At 35.8% G+C, this 25363-nt stretch overlaps 5 protein-coding genes across 5 annotated transcripts; 4 read left to right on the forward strand and 1 right to left on the reverse strand.

Moving 5' to 3' along the window:
• Positions 1-2904: 2904 nt before the first annotated feature.
• Positions 2905-7875, forward strand: LOC105160325 (importin subunit beta-1). The gene is made up of 3 exons (XM_011077654.3): positions 2905-3110; positions 4091-6514; positions 6611-7875. The coding sequence occupies exons 2-3, from the start codon at positions 4104-4106 to the stop codon at positions 6807-6809; spliced, it is 2610 nt and encodes an 869-aa protein (XP_011075956.1). The 5' UTR covers positions 2905-3110; positions 4091-4103; the 3' UTR covers positions 6810-7875.
• Positions 7876-10991: 3116 nt separating this feature from the next.
• Positions 10992-11819, forward strand: LOC110011903 (uncharacterized). Its single transcript, XM_020693513.2, has 3 exons — positions 10992-11149; positions 11231-11283; positions 11507-11819. The coding sequence occupies exons 1-3, from the start codon at positions 11083-11085 to the stop codon at positions 11639-11641; spliced, it is 255 nt and encodes an 84-aa protein (XP_020549172.1). The 5' UTR covers positions 10992-11082; the 3' UTR covers positions 11642-11819.
• Positions 11820-13243: 1424 nt separating this feature from the next.
• PTAC7 (plastid transcriptionally active7) lies at positions 13244-14869 on the reverse strand. The gene is made up of 4 exons (XM_011077656.3): positions 14744-14869; positions 14601-14657; positions 14456-14518; positions 13244-13830 (listed from the first exon to the last, which is right to left on the reverse strand). The coding sequence occupies exons 1-4, from the start codon at positions 14795-14797 to the stop codon at positions 13492-13494; spliced, it is 513 nt and encodes a 170-aa protein (XP_011075958.1). The 5' UTR covers positions 14798-14869; the 3' UTR covers positions 13244-13491.
• Positions 14870-16722: 1853 nt separating this feature from the next.
• On the forward strand, positions 16723-21214 carry RCF3 (RNA-binding KH domain-containing protein). Its single transcript, XM_011077657.3, has 8 exons — positions 16723-17815; positions 18615-19085; positions 19266-19493; positions 19772-20008; positions 20247-20326; positions 20438-20543; positions 20633-20759; positions 20842-21214. The coding sequence occupies exons 1-8, from the start codon at positions 17075-17077 to the stop codon at positions 20859-20861; spliced, it is 2010 nt and encodes a 669-aa protein (XP_011075959.1). The 5' UTR covers positions 16723-17074; the 3' UTR covers positions 20862-21214.
• A 1344-nt stretch (positions 21215-22558) lies between these two features.
• On the forward strand, positions 22559-25129 carry LOC105160328 (Ribosomal protein L9/RNase H1). Its single transcript, XM_011077658.3, has 5 exons — positions 22559-22840; positions 22937-23071; positions 23843-23950; positions 24169-24246; positions 24685-25129. Exons 1-5 carry the CDS (start codon positions 22727-22729, stop codon positions 24844-24846), a joined length of 597 nt encoding a protein of 198 aa, XP_011075960.1. The 5' UTR covers positions 22559-22726; the 3' UTR covers positions 24847-25129.
• Positions 25130-25363: the final 234 nt, after the last annotated feature.

The raw sequence follows: 25363 nt of genomic DNA on the forward strand, positions 1-25363 counted from the left end.
ACACTTATTTATAGTTTTTGCTATTTTTATCATTTTTTGCACAGATATTGATCCGGCTCGACCATGTTCGGTCACGATTTTCGACCACGACCTCCCACGTTTGGTCACGATCTACGACCATGACCTCCCCACGTTACCGATCCAAACCTGTAATCTGGAAATAAAACAAAGCTAGTCGGGTTCGTCCTCACGACGACACTCCGATGCTTAAGTCAGGCTAAGGTCGAAGGAAAACTATGCGATCTAAATATGCGATCAAGATATGTGTGCAATTCATACCTTCTCTCTTCGAAAGTCAGAGTATTTATAGGAGAAGGGCTGGGGCCCACCACGGGATAGGTGTCGTTCTCGTGATCACGCATGCAATGACTGAGCAGCTTAAAGGGATGACACCTGTCCGGGCTAATCTGCGGGTCGGATCCGAGTCACCCCAACCCGATAGAGACGTCATCAAGCCACAATGGGTTCCTAACGACCCAACGACCTCACCGTGCGACCTCCTAAATGTCTTCTGTTCACCTCGATTTGCGATTAAGCATGCGACCATACGCTTCGACCTTCGTGCTTTGATAATATCCCCATCAGATATCTACATATTTTACTATCAAATTTGCTAAATTTTATACTTTTACTTAGTTTGTTTATATTATTTCGCTCTAAAATGTATTGCGAACTTAAATATCGAAATTTAACACATGATTTGCAAGTTAGTTATTTAATAGTTTTAAAGTAGGGTAAGATCTACTAAACCCGAATGAGCATATATACACGTTAAGCTGTGTAATAATTGAGCTAGTACATACCCAGGCTTCAACTCACTCACAGCCCAAAGTCCAAGCCTTTAATTTTCTCATAGTACAAATCCTTATAGCCCAACAATCAGCACCTCTGATCTTGAAGCTCTTGACCATATTTTTTATGGGTAAATTACATTTTGTCATTCAAATTATGACTGTTTTTAGATTTTGGCATCTAATATTTTTTTTATGTCAACTTATCATATCAACTTTAAAGTTTACACTTTACCATATATGATTATTTTTTTCGAGAAAACATCACATGTTGTGCATATGTAAAAAATATCACATCACATAATCCTTAAATATCCCACAACGCACTGTATGTGATGTTTTTTCGATAAAAAAATTTGGTGAAAAAATAGTTATAAATGACAAAATGCAAAATTTCGTAAAGTTGAGATGGTAAGTTGACAAAAAAAAAAAAAAAAAAAGTTTAGATGCCAAAGTGCAAAAGCTATTATAGTAGGAATGCCAAAATTCAATTTAGCCATTTTTTGTTTACCCTTTTTACTCAAATTGAAAAATTAAAAAATAATTTTATTATGTATTCTACTCTTATATATATACTTTTAATTATAACTGCAAACCCTGGCCTAAGTGAATAGAATTATACTAATACACTGTTTGGGAGATTTTATAAGATGCCACAAAGTATTTGATAAGTTTTTTATAAAAAGAGCTTATAAATTCAAAAAATTAGATGTTATGAGTTTATAAACTTTTTAAAGAAAAGTAATAGAGAGGTGCTAACTTATTTATATAATCTTAATAATTTTTTCCATGAATTTGTAATTATTAATTTTTATAAACTCCATAATTTTATTTTAACCAGATACTTCATGAATTTATTTTTAAAATAAATTTTAATATTTTATAATTTATAAAAACATCTTATAATACGTATGGGTTTATAAGATCTTTTAAAATTATGATATTGTGATATGAATCTTTGTCAATTGATATCATATCAATTTTTTTGGTCCCCGAAAATGACAATACCCAAACCCATTCCCGCCATGCTTCGTTAGACCGTGACATGTAGGATTTGAAACGAAATTCAAATTTGATACACTTACTATGCAACTGATTTACAATATAGAATGTTATATAATTAGCCTTAAAAATAAGTCCCTCTTTATAGCACTAGTTGCCCCTTCACGGCTGCTTGCCCGGGGTGATTCAGAATCATAGGACATCGAAGTCCGACCAAAGTCGAATCTCTCTCTTGATTCATTCACTTCTGCACATAACTCTTTGATCAGTGCTGATACATTGAGTTGCACCGATCCACGGAACCTTATCCTTGATCGTCGTAGGCTTCACCCTCCCTTTTTCCAATAATTCAATTAAAAGGACTCCAAAAAATAGCAAAATGCTTATATTTAAAGAGTGTTTGTAAATGCTGAAAATAAGTACTTATTAGTTTATTATTAAAAATAGTATTTTTATTTTATAATTTTTATCTTTAACTGCCTAAAATAAATTTATTTAAGCTAAAATGTATACCCAATTTCATAACAATTAAATTTATTTAAGCTAAAATGTATACCCAATTTTATACAATTTTTATAGCTTATTGATAAAATTATAAATATTAAATTATTTTTTTAAAAAACTCTAATTTTATTTTTTGTTTTCAAACGTTCCTAATTTTTGCTTAATTTTTTAAACTTTATATAAAATTTATTCTCACAACAAAAAAAATAATTATTACAGACATTACTTGGATGAAATTCTTTTGATATTTTCGAAAAAAAACACCCAACACACACCCATATATATATATATTCAATATCCTTTTGTACATTGTATAATTGTAAATCAATTTAATTTTTAGATTAATAATATTTTTTTGTTTCATTTATATTCTAAACTTTAAATGAAATGATTCGTAATTTTATTTATTTGATATTTTTAGAAACATATAAGGTAATAACTAATAATAATTGAAATAAATATGAAAAGAAAACAACAAAAGGAGGAGTTCATCAGGTGGAGCCCACAGGGGGGTATTTGCCGCTTTATGATATGGAAACTAGCTGGTCGGTTCCGCAGGCAATAATTGCCCAGTAAAATAATATTAGAGCAGCGGGGGGTGGAAGAAAAGAAAATGATTATTATTGCTTTGCATGATTCAAGTCCAGCTTTACATTTTTTCTCTCTCTAAGATCACACTCCCAAAAAAAGACACTTTCTCTCTCTAAAAACTCTCTGTTTAGGGTTTTCAGGGGCGCCGCTTTTGAATTTATCCGATCCGAGAGTGAACTCTTCTCTCACTCTCCCTCCCGCCTCCACAACCTTTCCCCCCAGGTATTTTAATTCAATCCCTTATGTTTTGGCGTTACTTCTTTTTTCTTTTTGTTTGTGTTTTTGAGTGATCAACCATGTGTTTCTGTTTTGGCTCGGGTGAAATTAAGTGAAATTTTGGATTTAGTTGTTGATAATTGGAGGGTTACTGGATCTAAGTCTTGGATTGATCTGATTGCTTGCTTTAATTTTTTAGGCTAAAATACTGATGATCTGTTGTTTTGCTCCGCAAACATGAAAATTTGCAATTGTTAGTTTTTGGAGTCGACGGCGATGGATCGGACTGCTTTCCATAGCGATTGTTGTTCTGAGCTTATTCAATTTAACTGTTGCTTGACGTGTTTCGTCGTTTGTTTTTATTTAGTTGATTTTATACGTTTCATTTGCTGTTTACTGATTGAATTTGAATGTGATTTTGTGGTCTGATTATTGGTGGCAGTATTATAATTCTTTTTCTTCTGCACATTGGAGTAGCCTGCAATAAGCAGTCTGGTCTTTTATTTGATATGCTGAGCATGTAGACTTTGGATCTGTTCTGATTTGGTTCTATTTATTAATTTTTGTCCTGTTCTGCAGTTGAATGGATTTACCATTATCCCAAGCAGCCACTATGATGAGAAATTAATTTCTCCTTCTATGTTTATTGATTGCCAGTATCAATGATTTTTTGGTTTTAAATATGGCCAAATGCTTATGTGTCCATCTCTTTTGGATCAATATTGTGGTTTCTTTTCTTTCTCCATACATTGATTTTACTAAGATGTTGTAATGTGTTTCATATAATTACTGATTTTGGGTGTAATGAAGACTAAATTGTGGGGCGGTTAAGTTCATTAATATTTATAGTTAAAAATCGTCATAACATGTTTTATCCTTTGCAGGCCTCTGTTATTTCTTGCTTTGGCATTTAAATGGAGATGTATTCCTATAATTTTTTTTAGGTGCCTAGTTGTTGTAATTCATCTCCGTGTGTAAATTTTCAGGGAGAATAGAGCTATGGAAGTCACTCAGGTCCTTCTAAGTGCACAAGCAGTTGATTCAACAGTGCGAAAGCATGCTGAAGAAACTCTGAAACAGTTTCAGGAGCAAAACCTTCCTGGTTTCTTGTTATCCCTTTCTGCAGAGCTTGCTAGTGAGGAGAAACCCGTTGACAGCCGTAAACTAGCAGGTTTGATTCTTAAAAATGCATTGGATGCCAAGGAGCAGCACAGAAAGTATGAGCTTGTGCAGAGGTGGTTATCATTAGATGTGGCTGTGAAGAGCCAGATAAAGGCATGCTTGTTGCAGACCCTCTCTTCTACTGTGGCTGATGCTAGGTCAACTGCATCACAAGTCATCGCTAAGGTCGCCGGCATTGAACTGCCTCAGAAGCAGTGGCCTGAGCTCATTGGATCCCTCTTGTCAAATATTCACCAAGTCCCACCTCATGTTAAGCAAGCTACCCTTGAAACTCTGGGGTACATGTGTGAAGAAGTTGTTCCAGAGGTTGTGGATCAAGATCAAGTAAATAAGATACTTACAGCTGTGGTTCAAGGCATGAATGATAATGAGGGTAATATTGAGGTTCGGCTTGCTGCCACCAGAGCTTTATATAATGCTCTTGGATTTGCCCAGGCTAACTTTTCCAACGATATGGAGAGGGACTACATAATGAGAGTTGTTTGTGAGGCCACACTTTCACCAGAGGTGAAAATTCGACAGGCTGCCTTTGAGTGTTTGGTCTCAATTGGGTCAACATATTATGAGAAATTAGCTCCGTACATACAAGATATTTTCAACATCACATCCAAGGCAGTCCGGGAAGATGAGGAACCGGTTGCTCTTCAAGCAATTGAATTTTGGAGCTCAATTTGTGATGAAGAAATTGATATTTTGGAAGAATATGGAGGTGATTTTACAGCAGATTCTGATGTTCCGTGCTATTATTTTATCAAGCAGGCTCTCCCCGCACTTGTACCTATGTTATTGGAGACACTTCTTAAGCAAGAAGAAGATCAGGATCAGGACGAAGGTGCTTGGAATCTGGCAATGGCTGGTGGGACTTGCCTTGGTTTGGTTGCCCGTACAGTGGGGGATGATATTGTACCACTTGTCATGCCATTTATCGAAGAAAATATAACAAAAGCTGATTGGAGGCAGCGAGAAGCTGCCACTTATGCATTTGGTTCTATATTGGAAGGTCCTTCACCTGACAAATTAACTCCCATTGTCAATGTTGCTCTAAGTTTCATGCTCACTGCTTTAACTAAAGATCCAAGTAGCCATGTGAAGGACACAACTGCTTGGACCTTGGGGAGGATATTCGAATTTCTTCATGGTTCAACAGTGGAGACTCCAATTATTACCCCGGCTAACTGTCAACAGATTATCACAGTTCTCCTCCAGAGCATGAAAGATGCCCCAAATGTTGCTGAGAAAGCCTGTGGTGCTCTCTATTTTCTAGCACAAGGTTATGAGGATGTGGGCTCAACATCACCCTTGACACCTTATTTCCAAGAAATTGTTCAGTCGCTTCTTAATGTCACTCATAGAGAAGATGCGGGGGAGTCACGACTTAGGACGGCTGCCTACGAGACACTAAATGAAGTAGTAAGGTGTTCAACTGAGGAAACAGCTCGCTTAGTGTTGGAACTTGTTCAAGTCATCATGGCAGAACTTCATAAGACTCTTGAGGCGCAGAAACTTTCATCTGATGAGAGAGAGAAGCAGAACGAGTTGCAGGGCCTTCTTTGTGGCTGCTTACAGGTCATCATCCAGAAATTAGGGGCATCAGAACCCACTAAGTATGCCTTCTTGCAGTATGCAGATCAGATAATGAATCTTTTTCTACGAGTTTTTGCTTGCAGAAGTGCCACTGTCCATGAGGAAGCTATGCTTGCCATTGGTGCACTTGCCTATGCAACAGGTCCAAACTTCGCAAAGTACATGCCTGATTTTTACAAGTATTTGGAGATGGGTCTTCAGAATTTTGAGGAGTACCAAGTTTGTGCAGTCACTGTTGGTGTTGTAGGGGATATTTGCAGGGCTTTGGAGGACAAGATTCTGCCCTATTGTGATGGAATTATGACCCAGCTTCTCAAAGATTTGTCAAGCAACCAGTTGCATCGGTCTGTGAAGCCGCCAATCTTTTCATGCTTCGGTGACATAGCTCTAGCGATTGGCGAGAATTTCGAGAAGTACTTGATGTATGCAATGCCTATGCTGCAGAGTGCTGCAGAGTTGTCTGCCCACACATCAGGTGCTGATGATGAAATGATAGAATACACTAATCTTCTAAGAAATGGAATATTAGAGGCGTACTCGGGGATTTTTCAGGGCTTCAAGAACTCGCCTAAAACCCAACTCCTGATTCCTTATGCACCTCACATCTTGCAATTCCTAGATAGCATTTACATGGAGAAGGATATGTGAGTATAATTTAATCTAACAATGCTTTTCTTCAAAAAAATAAAACTAGATTGTACTCTTTTCTTTCAGGTTGTCTGATTGTGGTTTATTGGCAGGGATGATGTTGTGATGAAAACTGCTATTGGCGTCCTTGGAGACCTAGCAGATACTCTGGGAAGTAATGCAGGTTCTCTGATTCAGCAATCCCTGTCAAGCAAAGATTTCTTAAATGAATGCTTGTCATCGGAGGACCATTTGATTAAGGAATCTGCTGAGTGGGCCAGGTTGGCCATAAGTCGTGCCATATCTGTTTGAGGTCGTGGCCACTTGGTGCATATTACTTTACCTGCATGCATATGGTCGTGTCGAGTCGGGGTCCAGGTTGGACAATAGTCGTGTCATGTCGGGTCATTGCCATTTTCGGACAACAGAAGCATTTTTTCTTCTTGTTGTCACTAACTCATGCATCAGCATCATGGGGTTGGGTTCTTTCTTTTGCCATGGGGGTTGTTGGGGGTGGGAAGGGGGGGTAGTCGGCTATGGTGGCTTCTCAGTACTTCCTCAGAGGACTGAGAAGTGAAAGTGTCATTTTTGGTGATCGGTTGCGGAGGGCTGTTAAAGTGCTGAATGGACTAATCATGCTGCATGCTTGACTAACTTTTTTGGTCTCTTCTGGTGTTGGTAACAATACGAGCCTCCATTTCATCATCGTGCTGCCAGCCTGCCTGCCTGCTCCTCGGGCAGTCTACAGCTGGCCGTACCAGTGCAACAATTTTTGTTTTCATGATACTTGAAGTCAGCCACCCTGCCATCTTTTTCATTCCATATTTATATTTTCCTTCTTATTATGCATCACATTTTTTTTATAAATATTTTCAGGTCGGTCTGTGTCTTGCATTGGTCCAAACCATCTACCGTCACAGTCGGGTTGCATACATTATCATTCATTTCTTTCTTAACTAGTAAAATCACATGGGGGTGGTGTCATCCTATTTTAGTTAGGGCATTTCATTTGCATTTTTAGTTCAGTAGTTGGTAGGTGTTTCACAGGTCAAATTACCATGCATGTATGAGACACGAGTGCTTGCTCTTGTCTGCCGGAAGTACAGTTTTTTCTTCAATCTTGCTTTTGAATATGTAATTTGTATTTGTTTCAAAGCTCCAAGAGTGGATTATTGGGATGTCATGAAATTGTGATGACATTGAAAGAGATTGAGAATAGGATTGAAGAAATTACTTGTTGTCCCGAGCCAATTCATTTGTGGCCTTGCGGTATTCATATATATATATATGCGCTTTCTCTCCTCTTTGTATCATGGTATACATTTTTCTTCGTTTCACTGTAAAATTTTGTTTATACATTGTGGCTTAATTCTTCTTCCTTTTTGTGTATTTCCTGTCATTTTCTCTTTGTTTTCTTAGTTTGGCCGGTACTCTTATTTCTGAGTTATGACTTATTCTACTTTCCAAAATCCTATTTCCTGGAGATTCAATCTTCAAATTATAGGGATAGAAGTCGAATATGTAAGATTCAGGGTACTGGTTGTTTAGATCTATGTTCATGAGTTTATTTCTCTAGATTATTTTCCAGGCACATGTTCACAAATCCAGTTTTTTCTCGTTCTAAGGTCATCTGCTTGTTAGAGATGTATATATATATATATATATATATGTATATTTACCCGTATTAGGATGGATCAAATTTTCTATTGTAAATATTTCATCTTTTATTCTTTTCAGCATACACAAGTCGTGTGTATAAATTTTTTTACAAATAAAAATACGTAATATTAATTTTATATACATGGTGTGTGTATTGAATGGAGTAGAATATGAAAATGATCTGCAATCGAAAATCTAGGGAGGGGGTTCTGCATTACGAGTGAATAGATTGCTCCACATCCGAACAGTAGTAAGTTAGTGAACTCAACTGCTATTGCAGATTTGCAGTGCAAATGTCAAATCCTTATTGCAACTGTGTCTTGGTTGCATCCATCTTTTCACTTCCACTATTTCCCATTGTATAGTCGCATCTGCCATCCATTCCACGATAACGATTTTTAACGTATTTCAGACTTTTCTCAATTTCCACCACCAATCACTACTATTAAATACATACTATAAAATAATACATTAATAATAATAAGAAGTTGAGACTTGAGAGAGTGGGTACAACAATACAAATGATGGTAAAAAAACACTATACTAAGATTTTTGGGACTAATAATAATAATTCATAATCCTACAGCTTCTGTCCCTCATCACACCTTTTCATGACAGCAAAATCCCGTTCTGCTCTGAATCATATGGATTTTGTTGTCACCAACTGTAATTATGAGGCTCAGTATTTTAAATAGGGTAAATTATAATCTAACTATTTGTGTTATAAAAATAGGCAAACAATCTCTTATAAAAAATAAAATAATACCTTATCTTTATGTTTCTTATCAAAATATAATAATTTATTTCTTTATGTTTTAAAAAATTAAAGCAATTTGCTTTTTTATGTAGGGAGGTAAATTGTTTCATTTTTTTAAATATATATGGATGAATTGTTATTTATTTCTCAGGAAATAATTTATTAAGTTTCAATGTCACACAAGAATAAATTGCTATTCACCTTTTACATATATATATATATATAGTAGTATTCATAGTCTGCTTTTTTCCTGTCGCCAAACAACCTCAAGATATTATGAGGTTCTTGTCTTGTAATTACATAAAATTTTCACAAAGAAAAAGAAGCATCATGAGATACATTTTTCATATTAATAATAATGAATTAACAAACAGAATGATAGCAAAAATAGGTAAATTTGTGATAGAATAATTGTGTGTGTGTGTGTGTAGGCTTTTGTTAGTGCTCCCAATAATGGGGGTCTGAAAAAATTTTCAACCCCTCACATTTTAGGGCATTGTGAATTGATTTGAGAGAGAGAGAGAGAGAGAGAGAGAGAGAGAGAGAGAGAGAGAGAGAGAGAGAGAGAGAGAGAGAGAGAGAGAGGTGATGAAAGCTGAAAAAATGAGGATGAAAAGGCAACATTGGTGTGAAGTTGGAGTTTGGTGCCATTGATAAGTCAATTTGTAGCAACAGTTCTCCAAAATACTCATCAATAGCTTCTTTCATTATTCAAAATAAGGTAAATTATAATGAATTCCTCTGAATTTTAAATTCTTTCAAATATTTTTCGACATTTTATATGAATTTTTTTAAGAGGTTGTAAGCTCACCGAAGCACCGTCTTAATCTTAAATTTGAATTTAAAAATATCTATAAAATATTATAAAACTGATGGAAAAATATTAATATTTGAGTCAAACTATGCATAGTGGTATAATAACATTTGCACTTAGTCTTTGTAAATTTAAAGAAAAGAAGAATATAGCATTGTGGCATTATAAGTTTGATGATCTTTAGGTACACCTATTTTGGGCACTTGGTACAATTTAGGGGAAAAAATGGGAGAAAAGCAGATTGACTTATGAAAAGTGTGTGACCTCTCTGAACTCAAAACTTAATCCCAATAAAAGAAGGATAATTCATTCCTTTCTTTTTTAGATTTAGTGTAATTATACGTAAACATCTTATGATTTAAAAAATTATATTTAGCACTCTTGAGGTTTGCTCTGTTTAATAAATAAGTCTATTCGTTAGTCAAAATTCACCCTATTTACTAATATTAACAAAAAAATTGAAGAAAAATTTATATTTACCCTCGATTGACTTATTACTGATTTATTGTAGGTTAGATAAATTTTTGTATGATCAAATTACCCTTGGACGTCTTAATACACGTGAGGAGGTATATTTTCACCGTTATAAGGGTAGTTTACTTGAAATTTTTTTTGTACCTGTGCAATAAACCAGTAATAAGTCAATCGAGGGTAAATATTAATTTTCATTGAGTGTTTTTTTTTTCGTTAATATCAACAAATTCAGTTAAGTGTTGACTAATAGAAGAACTTATTTGTTAGACGGAAGCAAGCCTTATAAGTGTTAGTGTAATTTCCTAAACTACAAGAGGTTTAAGTATAATTATACAAAACTTAAAAAAATTGGAGTGTAATTATCCCATACAAGAATTGTCAAAAGTGATTAATTTAAGCGATGCAAAGGGGGGTTTCTGAACAAAGTTTGTGTCCACATGCATAAACACACACACACACATGTGTGTGTGTTGATGTGGGCTTCTATACTTTGATATAACCGAATTTTTTTATACAAATCAGATATGATCAAATCAAGTCATTTGTATAGCACATTTATCGTCTTAAATTATACACTAATCACATGATAAATGTATTATATTTGTTATATAATTACTTCAGATCGACTATATCTTATTTGTGTTAGAATTTTGGGTGATGTAACATGCATATTTGTGAAGTTGACTTGCATGTTGGTAATGCATTTCATCATCATTGTAGCAGGGTATTGGGTGGGTGGTGGGTGGGTGGGTAGCACTAGAGGCAAACACCTTTCATGGCCACTTCTGCTTATAAAAAGCTGTATTCTCCTCCATTCCTTCCCTCCTAAACCATAGTTTGAACTTTCAGCTTATTTTAAGCTGATTACACCACAAACAGCTATGAATCCAAGGGCAAAGGCCTCTCTTGCAATCTCCCTCTTGCTATTCATGATGCTCATATCTGCAGGTGATTATTTTAAGCTGAATCCCATCTTAGAAGCTGTAATGGATCACTTCTCATCATAGTTACTTGCTTTTCTCTTTGTAGGAATGATTGAGGCCTCAGGCATTGGGACAATCCCTCTCCACTCGCTTCACAAGGTAATAACATATGCATTAGTCATGTTTTTCCGACCGGAAAAAACTACATTGTATATGGCACCATGCAACAATACTAATATAGTAGCTTTGTAGTAATTCTCTTGTAATAATATTACAAACATAATGTAAAAATAACATCATAAGACGTCTAAACATCACAATTTTGTTGCAACATGAAAAACAAAACATCGATTCAGCTAACATTCAATGCATGTTTTCCCAGGTGGGATGTGTGATCAGGGCAAATTCAAGAAAGCTTCTTGGATTGGACGCGGTGTTAGATTATGACTATGCCGGCCCCAACCCGAAGCACGACCCGAGGGGGAGGAGAGGAGGAGGTGGCAGCAGAAATCCATGATTCTATTATTATTTTATAGCATTCTATGAGTTATATACTTTTTGGACTACATATGTTAATCTTATAGTAGTTTATTACTATGAGTTTTCTATCAATAACGTTACAATTATCTATGTTGCTAATGTTGTATTAAAAGCCCTGGCGGTTCAGATGCTCTTATGTTGTCAACTTTCTGCTACTGCTTACTCTATCACATATTATATGTTATAAGTAATAAAATTTTCTTTGTCGTAAACGAAATACATGTATTCAGCAATCATGCAGCTAGCAACTGTGTGAGAACCAACACCCTCGCAAGAAGAATTTCAGTGTTGGTGATGTATAGGTCCAGAAAACATCAGATGGTTCATATTAACATCAGATGTATGTGGACTGATCTGCTGCTAATAGTATCATTCAGATCCCACTTGAGTGCAGCCGATCCATCTTTTTGCTTATCAATCAATCAATTCCTCATAGCATAAAGCTACGATCAGATCAACTTGTCCACCAGTTTTGTTTGGTCTAAACCTACTTAAGCACTGTTGAGATCTTTTTGACATTTTGAAAATCTTTACACAACACAGTTCTTGCATATCATATTAATATTTATATATATATAGATAGATAGATAGTGCTACAAGACTGAAATTTCAGTAAGCTAAAAGGTCATTTTATACAAATCCTATATGAGGATATGACCTAAATTCCTACCCACTACAATGTGCAACAGTATAAGTAGTCTGGTTAAATTCAATGTGTCCGTTCGAAGTAAGTCGGAACTCTGACCGCTACAAAATCTGACCCACCAATACATCATACGCCCACATAAAACAGGTCCGAACTCGTTAGAGACTTAATCATTGAATTATCGTGCTGCCGGTTGGATATGTGATCACGACGAAAGCAAAGTGGAGTCCCGTTTCTCAAGTGATACTACAAATGATTGTACGTTTGGTCTAATTCATACACAAAACTTTGTCGCTGCATGGTTAACCTTAGCCAAACTGTCGGCCTTGGGACATATATCTAAGAACACACATTTACTAAATATAAAACAGTAGTATCCTAACGAACAAATTCATTAGTTGTCGATTCTACTTTATCTTTATGTTTAATGGGGAACAGTAATCATGATTGAAGCGGAATATGTGATGAGCCATCCTTGTCATGAACTTTCTCAACTTTTCCTCTTCACTAAGACAAGAAGGATGTACACAGTAAGTCAACAATGTGTTGCAGTTTAAAGACAACAAAAGTTTGCACGATTTCGTTCATGGTCACTCCATTTGGCTTTCACATCCACCACATTTCTGCACATGGGCAGCAAAACAATGCTTCATGCCACGGTCCAATTCTATTTTTTTCCCTCTTGTGGGACTTTTGTCGTATACCTAGATTAAGTTGGTGGTTGTATTTTGAACCTAAATAAAGCAAAAAATGGGGGAATTGGAAGACCATAGGGAAGACCGATTACTGGGGACGATTTATATAATCACCAAATTGGCAGCAGAAAGTCGAATATAATAACATTCCAGGCCAAGAGCACTGGAAATTGATTTCAGATCTCAAGAGGCGTGTGTCTCTATGGGTGAATTCTTGAATCTATACAACATAGGCGCATCCAAGAACATGAAATGAGGGTTTATTACAATACAATATGCTCAGGCAAAAACCATAATTGTATATTATACTCTAATCTCTCCCAAGCCAAAAGCGGAGCAAAGAACGACTAGTGTTGCAACACAACATGGTGATCTTCTTCAATTGCACTTGCAAACTTTGATGAGAATAATTCGACTGACCATGGCTAGTCCCCAGGTACTGACCTGAATGTAACGAAACAAGAAAGTAGTATCCTTCTGGTTAGATCAGACGTCGTAGAGCTGTTGTCTCAGGTATCCAGGACCCGGCTTGAAAGGATCATCTTCAATGTATGCCTCAGGGCGATAAAATCCAGAATCATTCATACGATTGCTGAGGACATGAAAGATTGCCTTTTTTGCACCATACTCATCACGGTTGCTTTCGACATACTGCTTTGCCTCTGCAGCCACTTCATTCACAAAACCAAACCTATTATCTTCTGATAACAGCAACCTCTCGATGTCCATGGTCAGGAGCTCCCCCGTCTCCCTTATCTTCCTCACCTGTTCCTCGAGAAATGGAATTCTTTCCATCCTGTAGTCCAACATATCATCTTTCTTGGCCTGGAAACAGATATTATAATGTAAAAGGTAGTATAAGCCGCAAGAATATCAAAGTTTCAAGTGGACTAAGCACCAGAAGAGAATAATATTGAACGACGTATTGACTAAGGTCTAAAGCCCATATGGCTACATATTCGCATCATCCGCATTTCGTAGGACATATCAATAATCGAATCCGAGCACATGAAAAGCAACATAAAGCAAAACAATCATATAACAAAAGCTTAGCAAAATTAACCATTAATGTCAGCTCAAAAAGTCATGCACAGCCTACAATATCTATCCCCATAACAATTTATCATCCACCAACTGAAAATGATCGCATTTTGCTTCTCAAGTTAACGTTTTCACTCTTCTCTCCAAGCTCCAGAACAAAAGATAAAGTCAGTTTTAACACTTTTCAGAATTCACTCTTTCACCATAGAAACCATTAACATAATCTATACTGGAGTCTGGATATAATCTTTCGTCTTTCAGCCACTAACATCTCTCGCATTATTTATCCAAAAAGGCGGCAGAAAAGCATTGCAAATGTCCAAACCGCAAAATAGCAAAAAGTTAACACGCAAATTTGATTGAAGGGTAAAACATTATATTACAAGCATTTAGGGCTCACAAATCATACCAATTTCCTCCTCCTCCACACTCGCCTATGACTCCGTCCTGAATCCCCTGAACTCGAACTACGCTGTCAAAGAAATAGCCAATGAAAATTAAACAAGATAACACAAAAACCATACAAATATTACAAAAAAATAAAAAATCCTAACCTGCGACCTTACAGCACAACCCAACCGCCATTTCTTCTCAACTTTCACTTCCATTTTCTGCAAACGAATCGATCAAACATAGAAAAATAACATTTATTTTGAATAAAGTGACAGAGAAATAACACCAAAAAAGAGATATCTACAGGTAAATAACGAAAACACGATAAGCCATTCAACGTTGCAGAAAATGCAGCCATTGCAGCGACCTCCACTTTATCCGTCTGTTCCTTTTTTCTTTTATTTTCTGGTCTTCTTCCAGAAAATGGAAATATAAAATGGGCCCAAACTGTTCGGAGTTATAAGGAAAATGGGCCTTCATTTGGGCTGTCATCACTACTGAACTGCTCAGCCCAACATGTCCGGAGTTAGAAGGCGAAAAATTTAAACAAACTCTCTCATATTTGACATAATTATAAATACCTATTTATTGTTTGAAAAATTACTAATATCTTTTAATTTTAACGGTCGTCCAATAACAAGCCCAATCCATTAATCTCGATCAGGTTTTCACTTATTTTTTTTATGACATACGACCAAAATGCCATTTTGAATTATATATTATAATTTTATTTATTTTTAAGAATTTTCTGAAAAACAATTATGGATTCAGTGGGCAAGTTTCTTAGATTTTTTAAAATTATTTCATCCATCTCATTCTATTCGTTTAAGAAATATAGTAATTCAAAGTTGAAAATTTCAAGCTCACATTCAAAAATTATATAATTTTATTAAATATTATAAAATATTTATAATTATATGGAATATCATAGGCGATTATTGTAATTTTTTTCAAAAGTTAATTAAGTTGACCTTCCTTTGTAATTTCTACACATTACATTAACAGTTAGCTTTTATGGTTTATTATAAAATCTTTTTTATTTTTGAATTCAAAAAAAATATTGCATATTATATTTAGCTGAAAATACAATAAAATTGATATATTAGAAAAATTTATAGATAATTCAAACTCGTAAATATGATGTCTCAATTTTTAACATTTTTCTCGAAGCATATTCTAATTTTTTTTATTATTTTTAAAAAAGATATATAAGTATTTTCAAATCAAATAATAATATACACCACCTTAATATTTTAAAATCAACCAATAAATTTCAAAGCAAACCAAGAACACGACATATTGTATTAAAAATTAACTAAATACCTACATCCATAAAATTTGGACTCACCGTCTTCTCAATCTCATTAGTTTCGTATGTCATTTTGCTCATTTTTTGAATTAAATTCTATCGAGTCGCCTCTTGATAGTTATAATTTACAATGTTTAATCTCATCAAAATTGTTTTTTTTATTTAACTATTTATTATGTTAATTTTGATGTGTTGATTGAATTAATATATTGCTCGACTTATCAAGATATTGACGTAATCATATATGTAATTATCTGTTAAAAATAATGGTTGGCATTTATTTGGCACAAGCAATTAACAATTGGAATTCAATGATTGTAACTTATAAGGTAAGTGATGGTTGGATATTAATGGATCATTACTTGTTGGTCTTTAAATGCTACTTAGTTAATTAATTAATTTTGATTATAATTTCTTGATTCATCATAATTCAGATATTGCTTTGAGTTTATTTAAAATTTTGCAAATCAGATATATTGTAAATACATAACAATCTGAATTTAAACATGGTGTAATAATTTAAATTTATGTTGATATTTTTTGAATTTATTTATACAATTTTAATAATTTGAAAATTGAATAGCTTAATCTAACTACCAGATGATAAAACGTACAAACACAACTCAGTAATATGATTTGTAATAAATCAGTAATAAGTCAATGGGGAGAAATATAATTTTTTATGCAATCTTTTCCTTTTTTACCTAATATTCGATAAGTCTGTGAATTTTGATAAATAGAAAGATTTACTTATTAGATGAAAGTTAATGTCAGAAGTATTATATGTATTTTTTTAAATTACAAAAATATTTCTATAATTATACCAAAGTTCGAAGGTCTGAAACGACGCCGTGGGGAGCAAGCACCAGGGAGACACGAGTCGAAGTGTCATTACCACGTCTTGTGTTGTTTGATGCGTTTGTGAATTGTTAGGAGGCGAGGAGTAGTACTTAAGTACACAGGCGGCCACGGCAACAACAGATGCACTCACATTCTGCTACAAAATTTACACACAGTACACACACTGACAATAAATTTTTTACGGATAAAAAGGCAAAAATATAGCGCAGTAAAATTCAAATTCTGCAGATCACAAATATCCCGAATCATGGGCTCTGCTCTTCCGAGCTCAGAACCCAACAATAATGGTGAAAGTGAAACCTTTGCCATTTGCAATTTTTAGTTGGGGAAGAAGTTGGAAGGAGTTGTGGGATTTGAATCTAAACCCTAATTTCCTCTGCTCGACATTTTTCAACTGAATCTTGGATTGGGATTTTGGACACCTTTTTTCTGGAACATCGTTTTCTTGAAATAGAAGAATCGCATATGGAGAGATCGAGATCTAAGAGATACTATTATGACCAGGACTATGAATCTGAAACCCTACACACGCGGAGCAAACCGCGGTACGGCAACAATTCACACGGCGGAGGTGGCGGAGGAGGTCACCATTATGCCCCTAGTTACCACAGGCGGTCCGCCTCTGGAGGAGGCGGCGGCGGTGGAGGTGGAGGAGGAGGAGGAAGAAAAATGCAGGACCCTTCCCTGATGGTGACGACGAGTTACCGGATTTTGTGCCACGACATAAAGGCGGGAGGCGTGATTGGGAAATCGGGGAGTATTATTAAGACGATTAGGCAGCACACGGGGGCGTTTATCAATGTCCACGAGCTGATGCCGGGGGACGAGGAGAGGATTATCGAGATTTCCGATACGAGGAGGCGGGACCCGGAGGGGAGGATGCCTTCCTTCTCGCCTGCGCAGGAGGCGTTGTTTTTGATACATGACAGGATATTGGAGACTGAGGTGGGAGGATATGGGCATAATGTGGGCTTTGGGGAGGATGAAAATGACGAGTATGGAAATCGGGGAGGAGGTGGCGGTGGCGGCAATGGCAATAGAGTGGTGACGAGACTGGTGGTTTCGCGCATGCATGTGGGGTGTTTGCTGGGAAAAGGGGGGAAGATAATTGAGCAAATGAGGATTGAGACTAAGACCCATATTAGGATCTTACCCAGAGATCACACTTTGCCACGCTGTGTTGCAATGTCGGAGGAGATTGTTCAGGTTTTCATTGTTACTTTTCCTCTGGAGCTTTGAGTATTTGTTCTCATGACAACATTCTCTATGGTTCAAACATGGTGTGGCATTGGCTTAGTTGCAAAAATGGAGGTCTAAGACTCCAGAAACAGAACCTTAACTGAGATTTTATTTCATGAATTCATAGGACTATGTTAAAGAATGGCATCTGGAATTGAAAATTGAACATTTGAAAGGTCAAGGTGTAACCATGTGGTATGATGAGCATGATTGGCCTGTAAACCAAGGAACGTTACCCTAATGCAGTAGGTCTAATGGTTTATGATAATGAGGTGTAGTGCATCTCAACATTGTTCAGGGATTTCACTTTGTAGGGATGCAATAATGAAGTATAGAATCTATTTAAATGCTGATAATCTGATAACATTTATTAAACTTGGTGATCTATGTAACAAATGATCAGATGATCTGACTTTCTACTTGTGAGACTTTTGACTGCTTTTTGCAATATTTCTCTAGTTCAAGTTTTCTGGTTTGGGTGAAGATTTTTGAAGCTTTGGTACTAAAATGCGGGCATACATACCTCTTCTAGTTTGCATTCTCTGGTGGAACCGTGAAAGTGTAAGCTACATGTGACTTTCATTATTCAACTCATGCAAGGTTTCATCTGGTTTTCAAAAGTCTTTCTTACTGAATGAGAAATGAAGAAGAACAGAAATCAACTAATCTAATGCCCCTCTTTGGTTATATCCACATTCAACTTGGTTGTGAATAAGTTTTTCATGTTGGCGTGTAATGTTGCAATGGAATTTCTTTTCTATTACAGGTAGTTGGTGATATGAATGCTGTGAAGAATGCTATAGCAATTATTTCATCTCGCTTGCGAGAGAGCCAACATCGTGATAGAAGCCATTTTCATAATCGACTTCATTCACCTGAGCGTTTCTTCCCTGCTGATGATGATTTCCACACAAACAGTACCCCAAGGAGATCATCTGTGGAAGGGCCTAGTTTTGGATCAAGGTATTCTGGTGGTCCCAGGGGCAACAACTATTCCTCACGTTCATCTGGATTTGCCATTGAACCTGGGCCTGCTAATGTAGCTGACAATGCTCAATCCTTCTCTGGTGAGGATCTTGTGTTCCGCATATTTTGCCCTGTTGATAAGGTTGATACTGTTCTTGGGGAGTCAGATGGGATTTTGGATTTGCTTCAAAGTGAGATAGGCGTTAATGTTGAGGTTTGCGATCCAGTTGCTGGCTCAAATGAGCATATCATAATCATATCATCAGATGAGGTAAGACTCCTACCTACTGTTAATAAATACATGGTGTGGGGTCCTTCTGCTATTCTCTTCCTCCATACAATTTTATACCATTTTCCAGCTTTATACATTAATCTTAACATTTCTAGTTTGCTTTTAGCTTGTCTGGTTTTCATAAGGGCTTAGAAGCTGATTCACCTGTGTATCTTTTAGGGTCCTGATGATGAGTTGTTTCCTGCTCAAGAAGCTTTGTTGCATATACAAACCCGTATTGTTGATCTTGTTCCTGAAAAAGAAAATATTGTTACCACTCGGTTACTTATGCAATCAGATGAAATTGGCCCTTTACTTGAGCTGGGGAAAATAGGTGGCGCAAATGTAGAGATCCTACCAAAAGAAGAACTTCCTGCAGGGTTAGCAGGGACAGACGAGATTGTACAGGTTTGTATTTTATATTCTTGTGATTCTTTGAAGATCAGTATTTATATGATTGCATCTTTTATATATGTGCGTAACCTTGTAAGAAATCTATAAGCAGATGTTCTTTTGTAGCATTTGTTTGCATCTACCCGGGTGCTTGTCCTTTTCAAATGCCTGTTGCTTTGAAATATTTTTGGTGAAAGATTCCTCTATGCATAGGTTGCTAGATTTCCATAGAAGAGCTTATGATGAAACTGATGCAAGTCTAGCATTCTCATCCACAATTTTCTTACATGTAGATAGTTGGGGAGATCAAAGCCGCTCGAGAGGCTCTGGTGGAGGTGACGTCACGGGTTCGAAGTTACATATATCGAGAGTTTATTGAAAAGGATGCACCAGTAGAAAGTGCTACTATGGAACCGGAGGCAGCTTCTAGGAACAATGTAAAACCATCTGTTGAAACCCAGGCTGGAAATGGTCCTATGGTTTCAACTCCTGAGAGTTCATCAACTGCTGCTGCACCACAGAAAGTGAAGGTTGGTGGAACAGCATAACTTTTCCTCTTGAGAACCCAATACTTTTTGTTCTTTTGTTGGCTAGAATACTATTATGAACATCAGTTCCTATCAGTAAAAAGTGTTAGTCCATGATTCAGGGTTCAAGTTTCACATCTTATTGAGCTTTGAGTTATTAATTATAGATGTTTCCAACTTGCAAACCTTCTAGCCTGTTGATTTCTTCTTAGTTCTTTAACGAGTTGTTCTTAAGTTGCAGGATGTGGCATCACCTAATGTGGAGACAGTGAAACAAAACGAGAGTGAGCGACGTGAAGATCAGCCCAGTGGATTGAATAGGTAGGACGTTTTGTCCAAGTCTATTTTTTCTTGGAGTGGAGGCCATTTTACTTTGCATTTCTCAGATTGATCAATCTCTCATGATTTTTTCACGTCCATTTTCCCATCCAGAATCTCTGTGCCACTTGTCACCAGAAGTACACTAGAAGTTGTTATACCGCCTCATGCAGCGGCAGAACTCGTAAAAAAATCAAGAAAGCTTGCTTTGATCAGTGAGGTGATTGGTCTATAGCTGCTCATAATCTTATTCATCATCTTTCACATTTGTGTATATCAGCTCCTTGACATATATAATTTATTTAACAGCTATCAGGAGCAAATGTGAAACTTATTGATGACAGACCAGAGGTAACAGAGAAGATAATTCAAATATCAGGTACTCCGGAGCAAGCCGAGAGAGCTCAGAGTTTGCTTCAAGGATTTATTTTGAGCAGTGAGTGTCTCTCTCTCTCTCTCTATATATATATATTCCCCCTTACATTCTATCTGACATGACTTTATGTTGATTTCTTCAGCCGAAGAAGATGGCCCATAGGCGTCATGAAGTTGACCATTGCTCCAGACGAAGTTGGGATGCAGCACATTAATTTTTGTCAACAGTCCGTGTATTCCCGGGTGTGCTTCTCAAGATTGTTGTGTCGCTACATTATTATGGCAGGCGGGGTCACAGGTAATTCTGCCAAGGGATTGCACATCAACAAGAATGTACAAAATGATACTAGTAGCTCAAAATGTTTTGGAATTGATGTTTCTTGTATTAAGTATGTCTGACTGTTATGCATATCCCCCCCCCAAAATCTTCCGTTCAGTCGTCGTGGGTTCCATGATATGTACTTTACAATTCTCAGTTAAATTTGACAGGAGAAGCCATCTCTGGTTGTTTGTACATGTGTTGATGTATTAACCTTATTGCAAATTTTGGTATGAATTTATGCAAGTTATATAACCATAATGAAGGTTCCAAGGGCAGAAGTTGAATTGCTACAGTTACTTCACCTGCCGAAAAAAATAATGAGTAGCCGCTCAAAAAGGTGTAACTATGAATTGAACTAATGTTAGAGCTTGTTTGGTTATCTCCAATTTTGAGTTATATATTTTATCAAACTTATATAATCAATTTGTATAATATCTGCTATAAAAAGAGAAGGAAAAAAAAAGAAGAAGAAAGAGACTATATTTTTAGATGTGGGTAAAATATTAAGAATAATAATCATGTTGGCACCAAAATTTTATCATTAATATCATTTTGATACTTGAATAATTATAAGTAATTTAATTAGTATTTGAGTTTTACCTTTATATCATTCTTTATACTAAACTAGGGGTGCAAGTTGAGCCGAGCTAGCTCGCGAGCTCAAGCTCTATAATTTATGTTTATGAGCTCGGAGCCAACTGGCGAGCTCACTCTCTTTTTTTTTTTATTATAAATATTATTTAAGCGCATATTCAATATTATATCAAGTTTATATTCAAAATTCACCATATATTTGAATTATTAGTCAATATATCTCTTATTTTTATTTTATATAATAATAAAATACAGCATTTTTATTTAATTGTTTAAAATTAAGCTTAAGCAATAGTTTTAGTAAGTTTTGATAAATAAATATTAAAAATTCACCATCAATTAAAATTATAATTTATCATCTCATATTTTAGTTTTAGATGATGTTAAAATATGGTATTTTGGTTTATATTAAAGACAAGCTTAATGGAAATTTAGTATATTTTGATAATTGTTTTGTGAATAAATATTAATATAATGCATATAAATTTTATCATAACAACAAAATATATTTATTCACTATATATTACAATTATTAGTCCATATCTTATAGTTTAGTTTTAAATGATATTAAAATATAATTTTTTTACTTTATATTGTTTAAAAAAAGTTTAATCAATAATTTAGTATATTTTAATTTTTTTTTATAAATAAATATTTAATATAATGCATATGAATTTTATTTCTCTAAAGTAGACCCTCTCTCTCGTGCGAAGAAATATTGAAGAGCGCAAATTTTAATTTGACTCGTCTGCATCGCTATTAAGTACTAAACTGATATTCTTTTATTTATTTGTGTATTAATTTTTTTAATCCAGTGACTATTTTTTCTTAGATAATAAATGAAAAATAATGCATATACCAAACTTTTCTTTTGGACTGAAATTCATGTTGAACAAAAAAGTTTAACGCTTTTAACTGTATCTGACCACGACTTATACATGAAAAACCAAAATCTAAAACCCGGGGGACTAGGTTTTAGAGGTTGCGCTTCACTACAGACCTAGACCTTTCCGCCGTCGACGCCGTCGCCTCCACTTACACGGTGATCATTGAGCTCCTCACCGTAGATCAACATTTATACAACTTTTCTTCTTGACGGGTGTAGGGACATAATGGCTTTTTTACATTATGGAAAAAATATCATGCGTCGGAGCTCGATGCACCACCCGCTGCTATATGCCGTTCAAGGCGTTAGATATCGAAAGCTAGAAGTTATCCTCACGACTGTTAGTACCTCGATTTCCATACTTCTTTACCTAATCTGATTTAGGAGAAATGATTTTGTTAATTGCTTGCAAATGTTTGTCTTTTCGGTCCTTTAGACTATTGATAAGCTCGGAAAAGCTGGGGAAACTGTCAAGGTTGCACCAGGGTATTTCCGGAATCATTTGATGCCAAAGTTGCTCGCGGTGCCGAATATTGACAAGTTCGCGCATCTAATTCGCGAGCAGCGCAAGGTATTTTGTGTTTGGCTTGATTGAATTATTGCTTAGTGTTGGCCATGTCACGGAAGAAAATGTGTGTGTTTGTTTATCCGATCTCTCGTATGTTTCCTGCTTTAAGCATTTTGCTTGGGTGTTGATAGATGTTAGGTTTTGGAATCTGTTAGCAGGGCTTATGGTGTATGCTAATTTGTAATGTTGCATCTAGTACGGAATCCACATATGCTTGTAAGTATTTAGGTTCATGCTACTCAAGATGGTAGAAGGAACAGTAGTACTTCTATTATGGGTGTTATTGTCAATCTGATTTCACTAAGTTCCAACTTCCCTGTTACTGACAAGATTAATTCATGTCTTCTAAATCTGATTTCATTAAATTATTTTTCGACAGCCTATCATCCTCTTTTGATTTCATCCTTCCTCTTGCTTTCATCTGCAATTATGCATCCAATATGCAGGGTTAAAGAAAAATTTGCCTGGAAAAGGCCCAGTGAGCTAAGGTCTTCTGCAAACATGTTCCATATGTTCTTTTCTACCATTCACTTACTGTAGGTTCTGTATTTTCACTATGTTTTGTTGCTTGAGGCCCCCATATTGAATATGAAATGTTTTTTGGTCCTTTAAGTCATTGTTACTCCTGCACAGACTGTCTTTTGGTCTAATTTAATGCATGATTTAACATGTTCTGCAGTGTATAATCCAATACTTTGTTTACTGTGATAGTTATTTCAATCGGTATCTGATATGATAGTTCATTTTGTAATGTTTATCAATTGGTTTAATCAGATTTACCAGCCTAAGGAAGCTGAAGAGGTTAAAGTAGTGTCAAAGACGGAGGAAACCAACTTGAAAGAGTACATAGCGGCAGCAAATCGCCTTGCTAGTGCAAGACTGGTTTGTATATCCAATTTGAAGCTTTAAGCTCCCAATACAAAATGCTGGAAGGTTTTCTGTACGAATATGAAAAGTTCTCTCAGCTTTGTCATATTTTTTTGAAGCTTTATAATACAAAATTCTTGTTAGTCCTACAATTGATTTTTTTTTAAAAAGAAGATTCATTTGAGACAAATCAATTAGCAGTATTAATTATATATATTTTCTTTTTCTTCCAGAATATAAAAAAGTTCATCATAGAAGGAAAGGGTAATGAGTTGCGTCATCCAGTGACAAAAGAAGAAATTTTAGCTGAGGTATGATTTTGGTTATTTGGGGTTGTTATGAGGAAAAACTTTCTTCTGTGATTCTGCATACTTTTTCTGTGCTCAGTGGTGATTGTCTCTCTTGTATGACCACATAGTAGATTTATAAAGTCAAGATAAAATCTGGCTTAAGTTGGATTTTAAGATATATGACGGTCTGTGAAGCTTCTAATACCGCACGAAGCCAAAGGGGTTGAAACAGATTGCTTATGTGTATCATATTTCTTATCATATAAAAATTATTTGACTCGATTCGGTGATGGAGCAGCTACTTGATCTTTGCCCTTTTTTCTGTACAGTTATTCTCCATGAAATTTTATTTGTATGAGAAATGGTGGTTCTCATTAGATTTAGCAAGTGGTTGAATGATTGACTTCAACTTAACATCTTCTCCCCTCCCCCCCCCCCCCCAAAAAAAAAAAAAAACAGGTTGCCAGGCAGCTCCAAGTGCACATTGAACCTGAAAATCTGCACTTACCGATTCCCTTATCATCTTTGGGGGAGTACAAGGTGCCCCTCCGCCTGCCAAAGTCTATACCTAAGCCAGCAGGAGAAGAGTGGATTCTTGACATCAAAATAAGGAAAAGGTGAGGCACAAGGTGATAGCACCTGCAGAGTGCTTCATGAAAGAACTTTTGCTTCTGGCTGCAGAGAATTGAAGCCAAGACATTAAATGAGTTGCCATAAATGGATTAACCACTTAACATCTCATTTTCTCTCTTTCTGGACATGCAAATTCATGTCTCTTTAACTGAGACTGCTGATGTTGTTGTGGTGTATCGCTAGTGAGAAGGCACACTTGTAGATATTGTGGTTACCTGCAGAATCAGACTAGCAGTCCGACTTTTCAATGATATAAATGTGTCTTAGATCATGGGCCTTTCTTCATTCTTGGAATTTCAATGAATGTCTTACATTTGCTGGCAGCAATAATGATTTCTGGACTTCAATGTGCTCTAGACCGGATGATTATTTGCAACAGTGCAGGGGACATGAGTTTACTTGTAAATGGAGCTTAAACTCGTCGTGAGCCAAGCCTGAACACACTTCTGCAATAAAGTTGGGTGAGAATCGTGTGCTATGGTATAACATTTTAGAGCTATGCGAA

This window comes from Sesamum indicum, linkage group LG4 (assembly GCF_026168435.1).
Source record: "Sesamum indicum cultivar Baizhima isolate 11 linkage group LG4, ASM2616843v1, whole genome shotgun sequence".
Classification (NCBI taxonomy): Eukaryota; Viridiplantae; Streptophyta; class Magnoliopsida; order Lamiales; family Pedaliaceae; genus Sesamum; species Sesamum indicum.